We start from the raw sequence: 24,275 nt of genomic DNA, 5'->3' as shown, positions 1-24,275 counted from the left end.
ACAGAAAGTCAAGTAATAATTTAAATAACGAATTAATTAATAAAAATATCTCCCTGAGGTTTTACAAAGTAAAAGTTGATCCACGCTGACACTTCCTTTGCACTTTTTAATTAATTAATTTTATTGGCGATCATTAAAATGAAATGCTGATACAGATAATCAGCAAAATGCCAAATATCAGCTCCAACAATTGGCCAGACAGAGTGGCAAAGTGCAAACAAAGCAAAGCAGAAATGGGAGACATAGATGACGATACAACTACGGAAAGCCAAAAAGCCCTAATGACCACAAGAGACTAAACTAGGGTAGAGTTAAGATAAAATTAAAATAATAATACTAATAAATAGACCAAAGACAACCACAACGGAAGCAATAAAACCAATAAAAACACAAATGTAATAAGATAAAAAAAAATAATAATATAAGGGAAAAAAAAATAATATATATATATATATATACACACACACACAAAATATATATATATATATATATATATATATATATATATAATATATAGACAACATCACATAGAAGCAAGTCTATGAAAATGGGATATAAAGTGGTTTTTAATACAATTTTACTGTCTCACAAGAGTCTAAAGGCTATTTAAAAAGCACAAAAAAAAAACATATCTAATCTGCAACTTAACACTAAAATTTTGGGAAGCTACTCTTAAAGAAAGCCATTCAGGATTTTCATGTCCCTTGCCTCTTCCTGTTCCTCCTGTCTTCTGTCCCTTATGTCATTACTCCACCAACCAAAAATTGCAGTAAATAATGTTTGGATTGCGCAAAGTAAATAAGGAAGTATTTCATCAGATCCGACTCGCTGTAAGAAATGTGGGCCCATCGATAGCACCCAGTCCTCAGTTATTGTCTGGCATCATAACAACATGAAAAGGCTGCTAAATTTCTAAATAGAGAATTTCCTGTTTACCCCAAGCACTTCCTCTTTGCTGATGAGATATTAATAACAGCTGAGCCGTTGGACAAAACAAAACCAGACGATCAGAACAAACAAACAACATCCAGAAGAGTGTGAACATTTTTTCTCTCTCCTCCCTCCATCCTCGCCATTTTTCATTAGTTTCAACACACACACACACACACACACACACACACATACACAGGGTTCTAGAAATCATCTGTGCATGTGATGGAGGAATAGCATAGATATTCTCAAGTGTGCCTGCATGAAATCTGGTTGTTTTAGTCAAGATTATGTTAAAATATATTTTCCCCAACTATATTTAAAATTCCTGTTAAGGGCCAACCTTCAGTTTTGTAAATTCCAGGTTTATTCCCGTGTATTGCCATAAATTCCTGTTAATTCCCATGGAAAGTTTCCAACTTTGAAAATTCCCAGAACTTTGCAACCCTAGTCCTACCACGCTGACACATTCTTTGCACTTTTTATTTATTTATTTTTATTTTTTGGCTATCATTTCAATAAAATTCCAACACAGATAATCTTTAAAATACCAAATATCGGCCCCATTAATTGGCCAGGCCGATAATCTGTCGACCCGTAACACACACACACACACACACACACACACACACACACACACAGCAGAGACATAAAATGCTCAGCTGTCACATTGGGACAGAAGGACTCATATGGTAGGAGAGAGGGGTTGGGACACTTCTCAATGGAAAAATAGAAAAAATGAGAAAGAAAAGATTTGAAAGGAAGTGTGACAGTTTGGAAAGATGGTTCCTCGGAGGCCGTCGGTTTCTCATTAAAGTGCTGCTGACATGTCAGCATCCACCTACATGAGCCCTGACAAACGGATGGGAATTTATCTGCGAACTGCTTGAACTCTGAGAGGAATCTGTGGAGAAAGTAACTTAACGCGGCCCGTCTCCCCGACACAAGTGGATAACTCAGCAATTTGGTCACACAGTTCATTGCAACATCTCTGGAATCCCCTCGGAGATTTATTACCGAGGGTGGGGCTGCTGGGATAGAAAATATACACACACAACTGCTCTGAAACACACACATGTTCACTGCGCTATGCTATAAGGATCGCCCATTCACTGCGCTCATTTGCAAACTTCAGCATAATCTAATCATGACATTAGAGTTTTTGGTGAAAATCGTGGGACAAAGTTTAAAAAAAAAATTGCAGGTCATGTGGTTACAGCAGTGACCAGACAGCTACACAACCCTTACAACACACACCATCCTTCCAGCCATCCCCATCACAATGAAGAAATGTTACACACTGCCAGGCATGACTAGTGTCTCTTGAGACAGAGGGACAAACATAGAGACACAGAGGCATTCTCTGAGTGACTGCATGTGTCGGGGGAGGGGAACCATGTGTGGATGCCACTGAACGTAAACAATACGAACACGCTTGAGACGAAAGCAGCCACATACACATACACACACACACACACACCTGTGGGATTGGTAGCATTTCTTAAAATCAAAGACTATGATTTGTGTCCAGTAGGACACAGATTTATGTGAAATGTCGTGTAGAGACTAGCAGAGGTCGTTTCCCTCTCAACTGTTTACAGTAAATATATTGACTCAATAATATGTTTATTGTAGGTAAAATGTGACACACAGCAACTGGTATTGATATTCACTTGTGAACTTGAAGCCAAAAAGCTGTGACAATCTGAGTAAGAACACATGCACAAATAGTTGGATTAAAAATGGCACCAGCATGACCCCCACCCCCCAAAAAAGGAAAAATATAAAATGCAAAAATAGTCGGATTAACAATAATATGACTTCATCAAAGTAATGTGACACTAAGCGGCACCATCATGAAACTCCCCGAAAAAGAAAAAATATAAAATGCAAAAAATACCCAAATTTTTACACTCATCAAATTATTGTGACCCTACGGGGCATCATCATGACACCAAAAAATAAAAAATAGACATTTCTCGAAGGAAAACACTAAACAAGTGATATACAGACCAGATGTGTATTGATGCAGAGAGCTGTTTCATTTCAGGTGGACTTTAAAGGAATATTTCACCCGCAAACTGACCATATGTATATCGATTAGTCATGCCGTGTTACTTTGATGCCTCCAATGTTTGTGGGTTTTCTATGAAGTTTTCCTCACAAATTCAAGGTAACATGGGCTTATTGATATGCAGCCTAAAGGTCGTTTTTGTGGGTATTGCTTAAAAAATGTGCTATGTGAAGTTTAGTTAAAACCCCACTGGAGACCAATCTGAAAGAGCAGTTGTTCCAACTCTCCCTCTCTTTAAAACAGCAGAAGTCTCTCACACACACACACACACACACACACACACACACACACACACACAACTCCATCCGACCACTTGTCATAGTTAGACTGGGCAGGGCTGCTGTGGTATGTTAGATAGTGCGCTCTGATTATCTGCGTTTGTTAAGGAGGTATGCCGCTGACAGCTGTGTTTGGGATAAAAATACATTCATAAGGAAACAACTGGGAGATACCGATGCTCTGGGATTTTAACATACTGACGTCTAATCCCAATCTACGCTGTCTGAGCTCGGCCGACCGACAGCTTCTTCAACAAAGCAGTTCTTCAGAAACTTAGGCTACCATGCTCTCAATGATTGTGCTAGCGTGCTGGTGTTAAGCAGCTAATGTTTACCATGTTCATAATAATAGTTGAGCTGATGAGCATAATTAACACTAAGTACAGCTGAGGCTGATGGGAATGTTATTGGTTTTGCAGGTATTTGTTCATAAACCACATTACTGGGAAAAAGTCAGAAAGTACAAAAACATACAAAAACATATTTCAAACTACATTACATTGAGAAGTTAAATATCCATGTTAACAAGAGCTGAGAGAAAACTGGTAGACATACTTCCTGCCAAAGCAATGCACCATTAAACTGCAAAATCACAGCTTTTAACATTGAAATTATGACTTAAACTCCTTAAACGTATAAAATCCTTAGATAGGAGAGTTTGACACATTCAAACTTGACGCTTAAAATTAAAACACAGACACTGTTGTGCTTTTACAGCCCAAACTAGATACTGCAGCAGTGGAAAAGATTGCAAAACAGGTGAACATTAACCTCCTGAGAGCGTGTGACATGGTTTTCACAGCAGGGTAACGCAGCATATACGTGAGAGGCAGAGTGGGCTGATAAAGGATCTACATGCACCGTGTGTCTTCACACTCTTTAATATTTGTATTATCTTTGTCGTTGTCACTGCTCACTAAATATACTGAAGGTATCACCGCTTCTTCCATGTGTGATATATAAAATAAGGGTCGACCAATATTGTTTTTTCAGGGCCGATACCGATTATTAGCACTTAATGAGACCGATAACCGATATTTGGAACCGATATGCATTTGCAATAAAAATGAAAATATTTCTGTCCAGATTTATGATTTATATAACAAACTCCAACACAAAACTTTGTTTAAACGCCTTCAGCAAATCTTTGATCAAAACTGAAACTTTCCACATTATATACACCGACTTTCCTGCAACTGTTTTTCATTAAGTCAAGTGAAAATTTAAATTAAAAAAAGGAGAAATAAAAATACCCCCCTGAAGTTTTACAAAGTAAAAGTTCCTCCCATACTGATACTTTCTTGCATGTATTGCAGACCGCCTTCCCTGGTGTTAGTTGAGTGTAACACGCACGCTTTTTCATTAATTAACTTTATTCTAACTGCAGTTGATTCGATAATTTAGTATTTTAGTAGTTAACATTAGTTAAGAGCACATTTAAAAATATCGAGATATATATAGTGTATCGGGATATAGCCTTAAAATATTGCAATATAATTTTAAAGCCATATCATGCAGCGCTAACGTCAACATACAAGCAGGTAAAAAAAAAGGAATTAACGAATATTATTCAGGCATCTGTATCAGCCATCAGAAAGGTCCGAGCCTGTCGACGCCTGCTGTCTTAATCTCATTCATCATCTGTGTTTGCATTCCTTCAGGCTCGATAGGCTGCTTTCTTTTCTGCTTTATTTCTGCTGCTATCTGTTTCAAAGCCACATTTCTTCTCTCAGCCTCACAACACAGATCCAGTTATTTATATTTATACACTGTTTTTTCTGCCGTTTCCCACATCCTACCTCCTACTCCACCTCCTCATACTCTTTCAGCGTCACTCCTCTCTATCTCTGTTTGTCTCACTCTCTCTCTTCAGGTCCAAGGCCACACCTGCCCGTACTGTACCGACATTATCAAAGCTGCATGGAAAGATTCAGTTAAAGGTTAACAAAAGGTACTGAGTGAGAGAGGAAGCTTTCCTGGTCTTGACCAAGGACGTTTGCTGTATCGTCAGCTATGGAAAACACACATGCACGCTGTTTCTTTCTGCTAAGTTACGCAGCCCGTTCAAAGAACTATGACTATCCTGCAGGACTATTTGATAATAAACACAATTTGAGATTTAGGAAAAACATGTTTGATTCGTTGCGTTACTCATTGAGCTTCCGGCAGCGTCCTGGGCGGCAGCCAGCCAGAGTCGCTCCTGCTGTCTCGTGTCTTTTATCTACTTTTTTTCTTCATCTTTTCTTTTAATTTAATAGTTACACTTTGTATTTTATTTGCACGTGTTTGATGCTCTGTTGTATTATTTTTTGCTACTGTATTTTTGGAGCAATCTGGCACAAGAATTTCCATCGGGGTTAATAAAGCTCTATCTTATCTTATATACAATAGCATTTAAAATGTCTAAATTTGTGAATAAAACAGTGGAATCACTAACAAGGGGAGGTAAATTCTCAAATTTGCACTGTTAACCAATAACAAGCCATCTTTACAGTGCTACAAAGCCCAAAATTGCACCGTGTAAGTTCATAGTAAAAAGACGTTTGGGGTCACAGGGCATCACATGTGTAATTAAACTGTTTGGCTGCTACTAAATTTAACTTCAAAGCCCAGCACACCTCCTGCCAGTGTAATCCTCAACCACTGCCTATTTCAGGAACATCTTTAAATCAATTATGCTACCACGCTGTGTTGGTTTTTTGGGTTTTTTTTTTTTTAAAGCATAGAAAATATATAGTAATGCATGTATCAACAAAGCCAATAATGTAACAATCAAACCCAATAAGTTTACAAAATACATGCATACGGAGCGTTAAACATCACAAAAGTTTACTTAAATTTGTTGCGGTACAAACTTTCCTGATAAGGCGGCAATTAGTCACTCACAGGGCAAAGTAAATTGTGCTTGCATGGGCTTTAAGTCGAACCATCAAGCTCATTTCATGCTATTCATCACGGTCCAACTTTTCCTTTCCCATGTCTTTCCCAGCCACCAGATTCCAGCTTTTTCCCTGCAGATATAAACGTGCCCCATTCTCACCACCTCCACCTCCCTCTCATTTTTCAATCTAAACACATCTAACACCAACAAGATATGGAGTTGGCTAAAAATAGTAAAATCAGACTTTATCTTAGTTAAGCAGGAGTTGGGTGGGAGGACTGTGGTAAGGAATGTATTCTGGGTAAAAGTGGCCTTAAAATGTTCCAGTGAGGTTCGTTTCAAGTTCTTGTTGCATGTTTATATGTCGATCAGAGACCAGTTTACTTTGCCATGTCAGATGTGCCCGTGCTTAATGTCCTAATACTGATGTGAAATCAATAAAAAAAAAAGATCTGACAATGAAAGAAAGGCACAGAAGAAGGCAGTGAGCAACAAAAATTGACTAAATATTAGGAAAGACAAGAAAAGAGAAGAAAGGAAAGGAAAAGAAAAAATAAAGTAAAAGCAAACACAAAAACAGCAACACCAAAATGACCTGGAAAAAGTTTGTTAACCAAAATCTAATTTTAAATATGTAATGTAACAAGAAAATTACCTGAAAATTGGGAAAGAAAAAAAGATAGAAGAAAGAAAAGAAGACCCAAAAGGAAATGAAAATAAAAAATAAAAAACAACAAAATGACCTGAAAAAGTGCTTTAAAAAACTAATTTTAATTCTGTAATTATGATAATAATAAATATAGTTTTTCCTGTCTGTTTCCACATCTGTTTTTTTTATTCTAAATCTACTAGTTTCTTGCGATTTCTAGAACATTTCTTACCTTATAAGTTTCTCATTTCATTTTATATCTTGTTTTTGAAAGAAATCGCAAATAAATAAATAAATATGGTTCCAATGTGCTCCAGAGTCCCACATCAATGCAACACAAACGCACACAAACTCTGACACGCCATGTGTACCCTTGTTTCAACAAACTGAGATTTGCCTTTGGTGTCATGTCACAGCAAACAGAGAGGCTGGGTGTGTCCCAACACTGCTGGTATAACTAGGAAGCATTTGGGAAATCGCAGGTAAACGGGAGAGGAGCTGACATAATGACAGTTATGACGTGCCCTCATTCAGGATCCGCAGGGCTCGGGTCAGTTCGTCATGATTACAGGGACGGATGATCGCACACAAACTGCACAAAACATACAAGACGCAGGTGAAGGAAGAAGAAGGCTCACAAATGTGTTTAACTCAAAAACTGAAGGTGGTCCTAATATTTTGCACACTACAGGTACATTTTACGGTGTCACAGGTCTATTTTGGGACGATATACACAGTTTAGCTTGCACACTATGGGGGTATAGAGAGTAGTTTTAATCCCTCAGACCACCTACCTTTTCCATGTGTGGGAGGCAAGGCTGGAAAACAATCACTCCCATTAATAGATATTCAAATAAACATCACAGTCTATTATTGTACGTGGATTATTGTTATAGCTTACATGGGTTTAAGGGCTCAATTAACATCCAATACGTCTCTGGAAAGTGAGTCTGCTTAAATATCCAGAACGTTATTCTACAACACGTCTCCGAAACACCCAGAAATGGAGGCACGCACATTCGACCACACAGAAACACCCACAGAGCTGCTCTCCTTCTGACCCGAAGACGTGCAAGAACAGATGGATTACCGGTTATCTTGTAATTATCCGGTTAATCTCTGTGAAGGTGTGCAGGTGAGGGTGTGTGTGTGTGTGTGTGTGTGTGTGTGTGTGTGTGAGAACGGAACAGGATTAAAAAGTGAGCTAGTCAGCACTGTGGTAAGTAAACATGAATGAGCAGTTTTGACCTGAGTAATGAAGGCAGAGGAAAGTGAAAAGGACTCAAACAGTCCTTCAAGGTTTCTTTAAACACATTACCAAATATAAAGAAGTTACAGCTGAGAAACCACATGAATGAATTCATGCAGAATGGCTTCATCATGTTGGTTAAACCTCTTGCACAACTGTTAAAATGGATACCTTAAAAATTAGTGCACCAGAATTTGCACATAACCGGCATAATCATGAGCATTTTATTCATATATAAGCCATGAAATTCGGAAAGCTGCGATCATGTGAGCAATGCACTAACGGGAGTAAAGGAGGAAGTAGCATAAAGAACAAAAGTCCACATAAGAGGGTAGGCTGGGGTCATGGATATATTATAGGAAGTCTGGATACAGCCTCTGGGACTTGGCCCTGTTCATTCATTTGAGAGCTGCTCATTGGCGCATGAAGCAGAAAAAGCTCTTTTTTCAGGTTTATAATCAGTGTAGAATATCTGGATCTACTGGCTCATTAAGCAAGCATGCATTTCTTTTCCAAAAAAACAACCTAACCAACATAACTTTACGTTAAGTACATAGGACGACACCCAAGCATGTTTCTTTTCCTAAATCTAACCTACGTAACTTTATGTTAAGTACGTTACATTAAGTTTATAACTTTACATTAAGTATGAACATAACTACACCTATCCACGTTCCTTTTCCTACATCTAACCCTCGCAACTTTACTTTCCTAATCCAAATCTCAGAAACTCTAAGTTTAGTATGTTATGTAAAGTATGTAACTTAACGCCAAGTTTGTAACATACCAACGTGCAACTATGTTTTTCCCCTAAACTTAAGCCAAGTAACTTTACTTGCCTAAACCTAACCTAGGTAACTTAACCTTAAGTATGTAACTTGACATTAAGTACAAAACTTGAGTGTTAAGTCTGTTATTTGATGTTCAGTAGCCTAAATAACGAGACAACGCCAATCATGGGGCTTTAATTTGTTAGAACACAATCAAACCCTTGTATGTGCATTTTCGTATAATATCACACCAACTATTGTGTGAAGACATGACGCACAACTTCCAAACAATTGTATGTTTGCTTTCCATAGAGCTGTAAGGCTTAATAGAGAAAAAAAATAGGCTAAATGCCAACATCCTCAACAGTTTCATTCGATCAAAGATACTTGAGCTGAAAGGAATCAAATGCAATCACAAAAAATGCAGTTATTTATTAACTGCTTTTGTAGCCCCCGTCATAAGCATTCATATTCAAGTCATTTGAGGACTTCCAAGCTCCTGCAGGCATGCTGCATGTACAAAAATGGCAGTGAAGCTGGCGTGGATTGTGACTCATTTCCAGGGTGGTTTCTGGTCCCACAGCAGTCAAGGCTGTAATACTGAGGGGAAGCAGGGCTCAGTCACTCATAACGTTTATTCCCAGCAGGGCGGGGCTCGCTCTACCACTGGACAAGCTTTGAGATGTGGGGGAAAAAAAAATCACATGGAAGAGCTACAGCAGATGCCCACAGCAGCAGACTAAAACTAACCAGGCACACACATACTGTACTTACACACCCTCCAAAACTGTGAGTCATCACCATACAGGTAACACATCGTTTGAATCACTGCCACACACAGACGCTCATTACTGCCATTCCACGGTAAGTGCGTAATTTCCAACACACTCTGCACGAGTCACAATTCCTATGTAAAAACACACCTAAATTGCAAAGTAAAATTGCAACTAAAATGCCCAGCACATATTTATATTTTACATATTAGCTTTAAAAGGATGTGTGCTACAAAACAAGAAGGTGAGTGAGCTCAGCTGGGATGACAAGCAACACACTGATTTATCTATCTCATCATATATCTGTCTCCTGCTGTCTGCCTAGCAAAGTCTAGATCAATAGCTGTTCCCCTCCACTGTCTCCAACACATTCCCACATCGATGTCTGACTCAACTTCCCATGTACTTTTAGTGTGTCAACAGCAGTCATCACCTAAACAGCCTCCCACACATACCAACACCATTACTGACTAAAGCTAGACATCAGCCTGTTTGTGTTATCCACCTCTGACCACAGCTGAACTCTGTGTATTACACACAACAAACGATTGAGAAGCTGCTATAGTGTCAAATACAGGCGATAAAACCAAATAAATGTTCAGTTTTAAGGACTTTAGAAGAAACGTGGAATTGAAGCAGTACTGTCTTACAACCGAGAAACTTATTAGACTTTCCCACACATTTATTTGTTTGTGGCGGCCTGCCACCATTAGACATGTGCTGCCACTAATAGATTTTCTATTTTTGGAGCCGCACCGTTTATTAGGAGTGCTATTAAATAATGTATACCGCTCTGTTATTTGTTACACCACACTCTCGCAGTGCAGAGCATACTCTGGGCACAGATGGAGCAGCAGAGGGTCAGGCGCGTTGAAAGTGAAGCTGAACTGTTCATTCTGCTCGGTCTAAAAGTTTGCATTCACACACAAACTGCTGCTGAGGAAAAAAAGAGCTCATAGAGAGATCCACTTGCGCTGCATTCACAAACCCTGAAAAATTTTCCAAATTTAATTGAATTAATAGAAAAAAAACCCACTGTAATCTCATGCATGGTAACTTCAAAAATTTGATTTGGCATTTTTATCCTCTCTGTAAAATAATCGAAGAAATGACAACTGTCAAATATCATCAGCCTTAGACACAAAAATCTGATTTGCCCTAAATAACCCATGTTGAACAGACTCTTTATGTCTTAAGAAATGAGTACAAAGGCCATGAATCCACTTTGAACTGGAAACTGTTATTGCACTAGACCCTTATCAGTCCTATTATTCCGGGCTTAGTCTACTGTGATATCTGTGCTTAATGTTATCAGGGCACCGTGTCCAAAGCCCTGACCGTATCTCCATGCTTGGGTTCATACTTTAGTCACAGATGCCGTGTTTTAAACTAGGCGTATCTTCAGCCTAATGTGTATGACAAGGAACAGCTGTATAACCCATGAATGAACTTAAACATTGAGTTGTGCAAGTTAGCAGCTAGTTGGTCTGTATCACTTCAGGTGTTTCACCTGTTCCCGCCTGCTCTCTTACTGCTGCCATTAAAAGATAATACATATAGCATCTTAAAAAGAAATGTTCAACATTTTGGGAAATGAAGCTTAGCTAAAGTCCAAACAGATAAACTGGCCTGACGCCTACTAAATTCAGTTTTTCTCACAGAAATGTAATCTTTGTGTGCCAGAAGCAAACTTCCCGTTATTTTTATCTTGTGTGTGTTTGTGTCTCTTTTTATAATCCTCTCTAAATTTGGCCATTTTTGTGGGTCAGTGAACACAGTGCAGGCAAAACTCCTCTTGAGTTCTTTTTTTTCTCCTCAGCACCAGTTTGAAGATTCGTGAGATGGAAAATTAATCTGTCGATCTGATTAGAGCTGATCAGATCGATGGAGCGAATGCAAACTTTTAGACCCACACCATTATGATTACAGGGCACCTGATATTTGCGCTCCATTTGTGCCCAGAGTTTGCTCCACGCCACGAGAGCATGGTGCAATGACTAACCGAACTGTATAATTTTCAATAGTGCTCCGAATCAATGTTGCAGCTCCAAAAATATATAATCAATACATTGCTGCAGATGTTTTTCATTGTAGCAGGCCACCTCAAAGATATTTGTGCTCCACTTGTGCCCAGAGTTTGCTCTGCACTCCGAGAGCAGGGGGCAGTGACTAACCAAACTGTGCATATTTCAATAGTGCTCCCAATCAACGGTCCAGCTCCAAAAATATGAAATCAATACATGGCTGCAGATGTTTAGATTGTGGCAGGCTAACACAAAAAAATAAATGTGTGAGAAACCCAGCTATTTATTTATTAATTTATTCTCCCTCTCGCTCTTTTCCAATCAGTTGACCTGACAGCGTTTACTCTTCCAGTTTTGCCAATACGTGTATTTCCTCAGATGTTGAATTACCCTTTTGACATCTACTGTTTTTGACTGCAAACTAAAATTAAATAGCAAAACTATTGCTTTCATCTTTGCCAATTACAGCAATGGCAGACGATGAAAATTCTTGATATCGCAAAAAGTTAAATACAAACCCTTAGTGCAGGAGGAAGGACGAAACTTATGCACTTACAAGGTCATGATCCCTCACCGGCTTCCCACCCTGCTGATCATGCTGGTTTTTGGCACCTAATCCGAGTCTCTGCTGATGGTGAGTGTTTTGCCCATTATTTTCATTTGTGTGCGGTGTAAACTTCCTCCAGCATACAGCTGTATCTTCAGTGTCAATGCCCTTCGCTGATGTCCGGCAGTTTGATGTGACAGGATCACATTTAAAATGTCGTTAAAGTGGAAATAAATCCCCAGCTGAGCATTTCCTATAACACAGTTCAAGTCCATGAGTCTCTGTGAGTTTGTATGTATGCCTGAGAGTCTTTCCTGTTGTAGAGTTGATGTTGAAGGTGTGGCTAACAGCCTGGCAGTCAGGTGTATCCTATGGGTTCCTCCCAGGATCCACAACACATGTCCCTGAGAGACTACAAGACCCGGAAAACCTTCACCCTGTCAACAGCAGTTCCTACATCCGCCAAAACAGAACGAAGTGGCTCTTAAAGTAGGTAGGTTTTCGGATTGATATCATTATAATGTACTCCAGAGGAGGACAGACTCTGTTGTGTTTTTGTGCTATTTTTGGTTTTTGATGCGTTATTTATGATGACTTCAGGGATGTACTTTTAAATAAAATGTTGTCAATTTATACCGATTTCTTTTAGTTGGATGAATATAAAAAAACATGAGTTGTGTTTTAGGAAGGGAACCTTTCTTTTGTTACAATTTTCCTTGCATAAACTTGGGGAAAAAATGAGGAATAATTTGTTTAAGACCAAAATAATCCTTGTAATGAAATGAAACGTAATGAATTATTTTACTGCTGCAACTGTAATTTTGGTGTCTTATAAAACCATGAGGGTTGGGCACGTTCTGTGCATGACAGGAAAATAAAAGAAATCAATCAATCAGGTACTAGTTGATTACTTCAGCAGATACATCTCAGAAACATGGAATCAGAGAGATACGGACTCTGCCATGAAGGAATCCTAATACAAAACAATCTGCAAGCCATGTGTCTTTGCTTACATAAGTATACAGAGCCAAAGGGAAAATGCCGAACCATGCAGAAGCAGGTTGACATTCAAGGGAAAGCTCATTTTAACTCCAAAATACCCAACGCCACTCTCACCACAACTCTGTCACAGCCACGAACCAAAAATACAACCAAAGACCCAGCCCATCGAGATTAAAAAAAAAAAAAGCCTGAGGCAAAGCTCTGAGGGAAAAGTCTGCCTTTAAGCATCTGTGCCACATCAGTCCAATGGAAACTAGAGCTAAATACATCTCACCCGGGACTATACAGCAGGGGGAGCTGCTTTGGAAAAATATATTGACGACAGCACATTGATGTGTGTTTTGTGCCAAGTTGGTGGTGCACACACACTGTGCATGCTGACAATTCTGCACTGGATATCGTCTTCTTAAAGCCACCATTCTTAAATTAGACCTTACATTATAATGCAAACTCCATGCAGGTCAGTGTTGCACACTGCTGCCCTCAAAGCCAATCATCTCCAATAACAAGCTGTCATTTAAAGGAGCTTACATCAAACTTACAGCGGAGTGACAGTAGTGGCAGCTGCAGGCAGCCAGTGAATGCTGGGAGCTCCTGCCCTCCAGGTGACCTTGTAGCAACAGGTCAGCTGCTCTAAGCAGTTTGACCCCTGCAGAATATGCAGTCCAATCTGGCTCACTGGTTCACACTTCTCTCTTTTGGTTTCAATCTTCACATGCATCCGCCCAAACCACAGTCAGCTATTTAGCCTTTTCTCCCCGCGCAGTGTAATCTCACTTACTAATAATAAGGTCAAAAAGAGGAGAAAAAAAGTGTTTCTGCAATGCTGAGAACCGATGTAAAAAAAGAAAAGCCTACATTAATATCAGCATATAGATTATTTGAAACATCAGCAAATTGGCTTTATGTCACTTGGGAGGAAGTTACAAGTTACAAAAACATTACCTGAAATTTAGCAATAAAAAAGGAGTAAAAAGCAAAAATAAATAAATAAAATAAATACATAAATAAATAAAAAGTAAATATATATTTAAATAATCAATCAATAGAAATTATAAATATATAGTTTTCTATAGTTTTACCTATTTAAAAAAAAACTTTCTATAATTTCTCTCTCTCATTTTTAGGTAATTTTCCTTTTTCCTAATTTCTTCCCAAATGTAGATCATCTCTTTCCAATTTGCATTTTGCCTTTTTAGCCTTTTTTCCCAAAAGAAATCCAACCAGTTAGTTTTGGGTTCAAACATTAAATGCTCATAAAGGACGACTAAATGCAGCACAAAAAAAGGCTTAACATTATATTTTAATGTCAGTATTTCAAACTGCAGCATCCAACAAGTATTCAATCTTTAGAAGAGATTTCTTGTTTGTTCGTCATATATTCTTGTGTTTGGGCATGAACCGGCCCCATCGTATGCCAGGTGTTTCCCTTGTGTTTACATTAAGTGCAAACCACATACAAATTAACAGGTGGACAGGCATGTTGTTGACAGAGCCATCCATGCAGAGACACTTTTGCACCAGCCAGCTGAAAAATATTTATCAAAACAAAAAACCATGGAAATTTCATTCAAACTATGTTACCTGTTCTACCTGATTTGGATTATGTTGCACCTGGAAACAGCACATGCTCCGCTCCCTCCTGACACCCAGTATCTTTACAGCAGCTCAGCACTCGCAGGTGTGACAGTCTGTGAGGTATTTAGTTAACTATCCTAATCTGTGTCTGTCTGGAGTCTATAAAAAGACAACCCTAACCTGAGGGATTTGAGGTTGTAGGCCACAGGCCAAATCAGTACGTGGCTAAAAGTTCACAACGCTGCCTTCCAGGATTGTCAGTCAGTTCACTGGGGGTCAAAATTCCCGATAACCAAATGCCATCAAAATACACATAATTTTTGTTTCTTTTTCGTACTTAACTGTTACCTGGCAAACAACAGCCCAAATACAACACGCATTACGCAAAAATAGCCTGAAACAATGATTTAACCATTTGAAACCTGAGTAAATTGGTTGGATTTCTTTCAAAAACATGACAAAAAGGCAATGAGCAACAAAGATAGTGAAATTAGCAAAAAAAAAAAAAATACAATAAAAAAACAATAAAAAATACCTAAAAATTATTAAATTAAAAATAAAAACAAAAAATTGTAAAAATTAATAAATAAACAAAATAATAGAAGTTTAAAAAAAGGAAATAAGATGGGGAAAAGTGCTTAAAATTAGCCTCCAATAATTCTGAAACATAATTTTAAATATCATTATGAAAACTAGCTTTAAATATAATGTTTTTCTTTTTTTAATCTAGACATTTTACCCTAACTTTTTGAAAATAATTTTCTAAATCTACTAATTTCTTCTCATTTGTGGAACATTTTCTCAACCAAGACGGTTATCCCAATTGTCCCATGTTTTTAAAAGAAATATCACCAATTTGCTCACGTTTCAAAGATTGAAATACTTGATAAAGGAATCTGAAAGCAAAACACGAAAAAAAGTGATGTCGTTCCGGGTTTCAAAGGGTTAAAACAGCGTACTGACGTTACCTAGCTTTTAAAATAAGTTTGCAACCTAGCTCAGTTAACGTTACATGACCTCTATCAACATTTTGGAAGTGGGAAATGAGTCAAGCGGTAGACGGGTCGAGTGTAAACACTTAAAAATTGTCAAATTTCTGCAAAATAGACACGTTAAACATCCGCAGAACTCAACAGCTGCTCTCACAGAGTTGTCACAGGTTTTCACGTACACGTTACCGGGTTAATACGTTGCTAACAGGCTGTAAAGCGTTAAATTGACGCATTTTTGAATGGCATTTGGCATGGCGTTTTCCTCCCATATGGCACACGTCAAGAAGACTATCAGCCCACTCACTCAAGCACGCTGCAATGTCACAAATTACTCTGCGGAAACTTCCCAAATGTAACATCTCACACCGACAAAACCCCACAGTAACTGTTGGCTACAATGTAACCGTTACGTTAGCAACAGAAAAAGTAACGTTGTGCGCGTAAAACATACCTTAAAACAGCCGAAAACAGTGAGGTAGTCTCTCCTACTGCCCGGATAAAGTGGAGGTGTCTGCTGGAGCTCCTCCGCTGTGAACGTGTGAAACCAGTCCTTCAGTCACTGACTGGTGTCTCGCCAGTAGGTAACGTACAGTACTGCGTGAGTCCTGCCGGGTTCCTCCTGACCCTCCCACCACTCCCAGCGCTCCCACTCCGGGCTCCGCTCCAAGCTGTGGTGTGTTTCTCCCAGACTGCAGCCTCAGCAGAGAGCTTCAGCTCCTCCAGCGGCTCAGAGCACACACACTCATCTCACTGCCTCAGCGGTGAAACTCATATATACACACACAGATATATAATGGTGTCAATGCGAAAACACAAATGTTTGGACTCAGTTCCTTAAACCCCCCTCAGGGAGCGGTGTGGCAATTTCCCCCTTCCTTTTCTGTCAGTGAAGGGCAGTGCAGCCCTGTAACACCAGGAAGTTCACCAAAAAACCCAACCCACAGCTCGTGCATGAGTAACAGGGTTTATTTTAGCCGATAAAAGCCGACACGTCTTCTCCAAAGAGAGGCTTGTTGGATAAATCACCTTGACACCCTCATTCCTGAGGGGTTGAATGAGATTTCATTTGCTTGTTTCTTATTAAAAAAATGAATAAAATTAATTTAGAGTGCATGTCATTTTATTTAATTTTACTTATTTATTTCTTTCTTTTTAATTTATTATTATTATTTATTATTTATTCCTTTTTTTATTGATTGATTGTTGAAGTTGTTTTTTTTTTTTATTTTAATTTCATTGTTTTTTTTTTATTTAATTTATTTTATCTTATTGTTTATTATTATTTATTATTATTATAATTCTTCTTATTATTTTGTTATTATAAGTTTTTATTATAATTTATTCTAGTTTTGTCATGTCTTTATGATTTGAATCTATGATAAATCTATGATTTAAATCTAAATTTTCCTAATAGTTTGAATGAGAGGATTTAATTTATGTATTTCTTTAAGTGTTCTTTAATTGTTTTTTCATTAAGTATACATATTATTTTATTTGACTTGACTTTATATATTTTTTCTTTTTTGTTTTTCATCTTATTATTATTTTACTTATATATTATTATTATTATTATTATTTAAATATATATTACTGTGATTCTGCATCTTAAAAATGTTGTCTCTTCCTGCTGGGATGCACTGTAGGTGTTTTCATGTGTAGACTTTTTCCCTTGTCCCACTTTGGGGATTCAGCAGCCAGTCTCCAAAAGTTTACTTGCAAGTGAACGCTTTGTGTCTGATTTTTATTTGAACCGAGCCATGCACCATGTCGTCATTATTTTCTCTCCAAACACTTCAAATAACTAAGAGCTTTGTTATGTTCTTGTACAATAGACAAAAAATAATGCAGCTGTGCTCAGATCTCCTCATCCTTTGAGCAGTCCTGGGAAAATAATTTTCCGTGGTTAAATAAATTTAAGTGTGCCAAGTTCCCTGACTGAAGTCTCTTTTGTGCTGAAATTATATACAGACAGTTTTCATAAGCGGGAGGGCATATATCACATATCCAGACCAAAATGTATTTAAAAATGTGTGAATTTATTTTTTGATACTAATCTGCAACCTGGCACACCTGACTGAGCACAAGTTAAAGCCCGAAACAAATTAGGGAAATCCATAGGAAAAAAATAGGTACATAAAAAAAAGAAACTTTCAACTTTCGCACCTCCCGTGCTATATGGTACCATAAGACATTATTAAGACACGTTAAAATTCCTTTAAAATAATGTAAAAAAAAAAAAAAAAAAAAAAACATTTGGAAAAGAAGGAATCAACTGTGTTAATAATAAAGGTAATTAAGTATAAAACACTTTAAAGTTCCTTTTAACTATTTAATTTTTTCAAGTAATGAACTTAAGAATGTGTTTTAATAATTATGGTAACAGTACATAAGACTTAAAAAAAATCTATTTAAATACTATGAAAAACGTTTTATGAGGAGTCAACTTAAGTGTGTAATCATAAATCTTGTAATTAAATAATTAATTACCATAATCATGAGCACACATTTTTAACTTGATAACCCATACAAATTAATTATTATTATCTAAATTAAATTCTAAAGTGTAATGTGCTTAATTACCATACTTATGAACACAAATTTAAAGTTACTCACTTTAAAATGTTTTTTTCACATTATTAAAAAGAATTATTTTTAAAAAAGTGTTAAAATAATAACACATCTGAGTGGAGTTCAGCCTTTTCTTTAATGCAGGATGTACTCAGAGTAATCCAGCTGCACATTACAACACAGTGGTATTAAAAATAGCATCAAACTGCTCTCATATCAATTTTAAAGAGTTCTTGTACCCTCTACTGTCGGTAAGGCAGCCACTGCACCTTCACACACTGCAGACTGTGCAGAGCTCCTCCCCACAGCAGCAGAGTCCAGCTTCCTCCTTCATGACAAGATAGTAATATGAGGGCGAGGCCGTTGATTTCAAATTTGAGCTGAAACGTCTTTATCATTTACAAACAAGCACTTTAAAAAAATAAAATAAAACTATCCCTAAAGCAGTATGGAGTAACCTCCATGAGGTGCTTGGCTGATTTTGTAAGGTGTCTGCAATAACATTTTCACTGATTTTTTCCATTATTTCACTCCCTAGAATTAACAAAAACATAATTTGAGAGAGAATATGTGATTAAGTGTTTTTGTAGCAGTGCTCAACCTCCAGCTAGACCTGTGGGATCTACTGCAGTACGCAAGGACGTATTATTATTATTATAAATATTATTGAAATGTTATTGTTCTTATTATTATTGTTAACATATTATCCATTTTGTATATATTTTTTTTTTGTTTATTTCTTTATGATTTAAAAACATATAACTGTGATTCTGCATCTTGAAAATGTTGCAGTAATGAAATCACCCCCAGGAGGTACTTGGATTTTATAAGGTGTCTGCAGTCCCAACTTTTTAAAAAAATTTTTTATTTCCCAACATAAAAGATAAAAGTCAACTGAATTATTACTTTTTTTTCCTTTTTTTTCCACATTTTTTTTACGGCTAAAAGATCATTTAAAAAATTTTCTTTAACAGTATGAAAATATTAAAATTAGCCTCTAAAATACCCACCTTTTTTGCATTGAAACTTTTTGTTAAATCTTATACTAAAACACTGATCCCATGACCTCAGTGTATCTATAGCCCTGTTAGTGTGCATCTTTTGGGGGGGATCCCTCACATAACAAAGTCTGGTAGTTCAATGTCCTCATGTCAAGACAGAAAAAACCAAAAAACATTCCACAGCAGCCTCTCTATCATTTCAGAAATCACTGCAGAGTTACGCAACACGTACCCTGCCCATGTGAAGGTGACCTCGACCAGCTGGTCAGCTGGCTGTCAATGCCAGAGCCGGACTGTAATATGGCTGCACTGCCAGAGGGGGGAGTGATCGATTCAACCTCAAACAGCCCGCAAGCAATGGCACTGAGACATACACACACACACACACACATACGCTGGTGCTTACATCTTTGTGAGGACCGTCATTGTCATAATGCATTATCTAGCCCCTCACCCTAACCTTGCCCATCACAACTAAATATCTAACCCCAACCCTAACCTCAACCTAACCCCAATTGCAACCTAAACCCGAAAACCAAGTATTAACCTTTAAACAGTCCTATGAAGAAGTAAGGAGTCAAAATGTCCTCACTTTCCAAAAATGTCCTCACTCTGCTGCAAAAATACTTTCTTTGGTCCTCACTATGTGGCATGTACAAGAGGACGCATGCACACACAGGTTGTATCCTGTTGACAAGGCAAAGTTAGACAGACAGACTGTACTGGACGGAAAGGCCGGTCATGACACTGACCCCCCCTCTCTGGAACCAAAATTAGGAAACACTGCCAAAATGTAGTCATGCACACTCAATCTTTCCATTTGATTCAAAGTCATTTAACGCCACAATATTTTCTTTCTTTGACTTCTGTTGACTTTAAATTGATATTGACATTTTATTATTATTATTATTATGCAGGAAGGAGATAAAACATAACTTGTCATTCATATATTTGGAAGCAAAACAAGTCATATGACCTCTACAACAATCATTGGCCCTGCACTGTAAAAAGTTGATTTTACTTTTTAAAAAATCTGATTTGATTAAAAATTGCCTTAAAAAATGTAAGTAAATATAACTATTAACCCTAATTAATTTTTACTTTATATCAAATTGTTAAGTTAACATAGTTATATTTACTTAAGTTTGTGAAGTTGTAGCTATTTAAAAATGACAAGGGAAATTAAATAAATGTTACAATGTCATAAAATCATCAGCAACTTCAATAAACCAGGTTTACTGTGCTATATATTATCTGTATTCTGCTGGTTGCAAAATAGTCAAACATATTTGTATTTCTTAAATGTGTATCTTCATCATTGGCAAAATCCTCTTTGTCATGATCAAGTATCGTCAGAAGAACTCAGTTTTCCGAAGTTGCACTTAAAAATAACAATTTCACTTGTCATTTTTAAGTTGCAAAAACTTCACAAACTTAAGCAAATACAGCTAAAGTCTTAACAATTAAACATAAGTTAAGATTTGTAGTAATTTTTACTTTACTTTTTCAAGGCGATCGGTTTCTAAGATTATTTTTAAGTAACCTCAGCTTCTCAGATTTTACAGTGTAGGATTTTGATCAATATACACGGAAATTATAGATGTCAAATGACAAACACAGCTTACAGCGTGTTGGTCATAGCGTAGGAAACAATTGATGACCCTGACACACACACCTTCCACACACAAAAACGCACAAACGCAGGGGAATTTGACCTTGCAGGAATGTTGGAGGGGAAAAACTGAAGCCGCGTACAGGAATGTCTTTGTTGTTTCCTCTCGTCCAGGCTACAGTACATTCCTCATCTCCCCAATCATCGCTGACCAGCACACAGCAGGCTGCATTAACCACCGCATTCCTCTTACTATACATCCTAATCCTGTGCCAGCCCACGCTCAACTGTACCAAATGGTACCTTATAGCACGGGAGGGCTGGTTTTAAAACGCCCTTCATTCCTTAGATACAGTATATTCACATATTGGACATCAGCTGTCTTTATGACTACCCTCCTATGCGAGACAACATTTGGAGCAATGGATGTCTCCTCCGTGTCTCATTCCTATGCGGAAACATCACCGAGACAAAAGTGCAGAGGCTACAGGCTAAGTCAGTGTATGTTTTTCAAACGCAGGTTTGTGATATACCAATCAATCAATTAAAATCCTCAACTATTATTTGCTTAAACCACAAACTCAACAGGCTTTTATTCCCTTCAACACAAAACTGTTGCTCAATAAAGGTGGAAAATGCAATCATATTTTTTATTTAAACCTCCTTTTTTCTTGTTTACTTTGCTGGTACTAACACCGTCTTTGGTGCTCATGGTTTCAATAAAATAAACTGAATAACTGGATCGTGCAGAATCTGACCAAGTTAAACATGTGTAGCACGTCCATATTGACAAAAGTTTCAACATTTATATTTGTATGCATGATCTAAGCAGCCAACAAAGCTCCAGCTGGTAGCCAAAAACCTGATTTTATACATCCAGAGACATTTAAAAATGAACTGCACGACAACCAGTCTGGCCTCTAATTGAGACGGGCCTTTATTTGTCAAAATGTGTCACCACACCGCCCTAATAAAAGGGGCTTTCCGTTTATTTGGGACAGGCTTATATTTGAGGTTTTAATAACATAAAACCTCAAATATAATCCTGGTCCCAATTAGACACCTAGTCCCCTTTACAAGCCCGGTGTGGCTTCACATTTTGACAAATAAAGGCCCGTCTCAATTACAAGCCTGAATACAATGCAATTCATTTTTACAGAAGTTCTTCAGATGTATAAAACCGAGTTGTTGGCTACCAGCTGGAGATAATGTTAGTGAGCTGCTTAGATAACGTATACAAACATAAATGTTGAAAGTTTTGTTAATATGGACATGCTACACACACTATTTTACTGAAACCATGAGCACCAAAGACGACAGTAATACCGGCAGAGTAAACAAAAGAAATGAAAAAATACAATTTTATTGTATATTTTATGTGTTATGAGCTTTTCTTATCTGCTCTATTTAACACACGCAGGATTCTCCGTGGCCTGATATATGCTACTGATGTTTGTAACAGATCTAGTATTGCTGCATGCATTGTGAGTTTGCATAAATCCCATCTTATTCATGTCATAAAGCTGTGTTCATATCACATGATGTTAAAGTCCACAGAGGCAGTCCATTTTTAACCAACTATGAGTGCTTATTATAATTCTGTGAGCACCGCTCAGAGCCAAAGGGGATTTAAACTTATTTACTAAACGCAGCTGTTTTGATTTATCAACGCAATTTACATGACAGACAGTATACTCTGAGGCAATTTACACTTCTTAAATTATGTAAATGTTTCTCAGCCTCGTCCCTGAGGGAGACGAACTCTGTAACATCCGCTGTGTCAGCACAGATTTCTACCCACTGAGCTGCTTAAAACCCATCAGAGTGACCGATGAGTGGAAAAATCTGACTCCAGATCTGCTCTCAAACCTGGCCGCAGTGTGAGAACTGACCTTGCAGCTGTGGCAGTAGTTTTCTCCGTTCTTCCCCGGAGGAAGGATGATTTCCCCCGTAGGGATAAGCTGGATCCTCAGTTCCATCATCGTTGCGTTTTCTCTTTTTTGTTTCCCGTCCTTTTTTTAAAAGGACTCGTTTGGCGCAGTCTGTTCTTCTCACAACAAAAATATAACACCTCTCCTCTCAGGTCGGTTGGCAAATCCTCAGGACAGGCAGATAAAGAATCTGAGCCTTGAAGACCATCCCATGAGACGCCTGAAAAGCAAAAAAAGCAAATGTAAATCTTTCCTCTCATCAGAAATACATGCAAGTACATCATATCGCTCTCCTACATGCATATGCAAAGATCTTACCTGACAGGGAAATTTGACCTGCACCAAAAAGTGGTGATTGGAGATTTCAGGATCAGAGATTTGGAGTTGGGGTGTTACCTGTTGCAGAGCGCAGAGTCACAGTGAGGCCAGCTTCCCCTCGCTGCAACCAGAGGATGTTGCCTCTTTAGTTGAGGGATCACGGGGAGGATATGGAGCTCGGCCCGGTCTGAGATGGATGTCACATGCAGAGGATATGTGTCTTTTGTCTTACTGGAGTGTGCGTGTGTGTGCATGGGGCGATAAAAGTGTGCGTGCTCGTAGGGAATGGTTAACACATATTTGTCTCCTCGTATTTACAAAGCTGGTGAATTTATTTTTTAAATCACTGAAAACTAAAAAAACAAGTAGTCTAGTTCAATGGTTCCCAATCTTTTCTGTCTGATGAACTCAAGAAACCCTTTAGCAACGTGTTCCCAATTGTTCATGTGATTTTAAACAGAACTTTAACTAACTTTATAAAATATATATATTTAGGCTACTATAACTTTTAAATTAACTATTTCAACTATGGATGAAATTTAGCAATTGCACTAATTCCGGCATATTTACATTGATGCTTAGTGCTGATATTTTGATTAATGTGCACTGTCCTAATTCAATAAAAAATTAAACTATTTAACCATCGCATTAAGCTACCGTTTTAAACCATTTATCTATTATATTTAGCTAACTTTGTCTCCTAATTTTCTGTAACTGTTAGCTAATGTTTTCAGCTCTTTAGGCCACTGTTAGCAAACCATTTCAACATATTTATCAAAAAGGCCTAAAGCTTATCTTTTCAACTAGTAGTCAATAGGCCTACTTATATATTATTTAAATATTTATCAGTTACTTTTAGCTAACTTTTTTCACATATTTAACAATTACTTTTTGCTAAAATTTTCAGCTATTTATCAGTTGTTTTAAGACATTTTGTCAATTATTTATCAAAAACTTTTAAATAACTTTTTTTTCAGTTATGTATCAACTCAACAATTTAGCAATGACTTTTAGTTAACTTTTTCAACTGTTTAGCAGTTAGACCTACCTTTAGCAAACTTTTCAAACGTTTAAGTAGTTAAGCGTCATTATTTTGAC

General features: G+C 37.5%; 1 protein-coding gene across 1 annotated transcript in view; it reads right to left on the bottom strand.

Annotated features, from left to right (window-relative positions):
* The window catches only part of LOC121942779 (unconventional myosin-Ic-like), a 77,224-nt gene extending 53,879 nt beyond the window's left edge, over positions 1 to 23,345 (bottom strand). Inside the window, 2 exon segments of the mRNA XM_042486028.1 lie at positions 22,821 to 23,079; positions 23,178 to 23,345. Of these exon segments, the coding sequence (XP_042341962.1) occupies positions 22,821 to 22,910 (90 nt within the window). The 5' untranslated portion in view covers positions 22,911 to 23,079; positions 23,178 to 23,345.
* Between the last annotated feature and the right edge of the window lie 930 nt (positions 23,346 to 24,275).

Source organism: Plectropomus leopardus, chromosome 5 (genome assembly GCF_008729295.1).
Source record: "Plectropomus leopardus isolate mb chromosome 5, YSFRI_Pleo_2.0, whole genome shotgun sequence".
Classification (NCBI taxonomy): domain Eukaryota; kingdom Metazoa; phylum Chordata; class Actinopteri; order Perciformes; family Serranidae; genus Plectropomus; species Plectropomus leopardus.
Note: the sequence above shows the minus strand (reverse complement) of the source record. Positions and strands in the feature narration are given on the sequence as shown.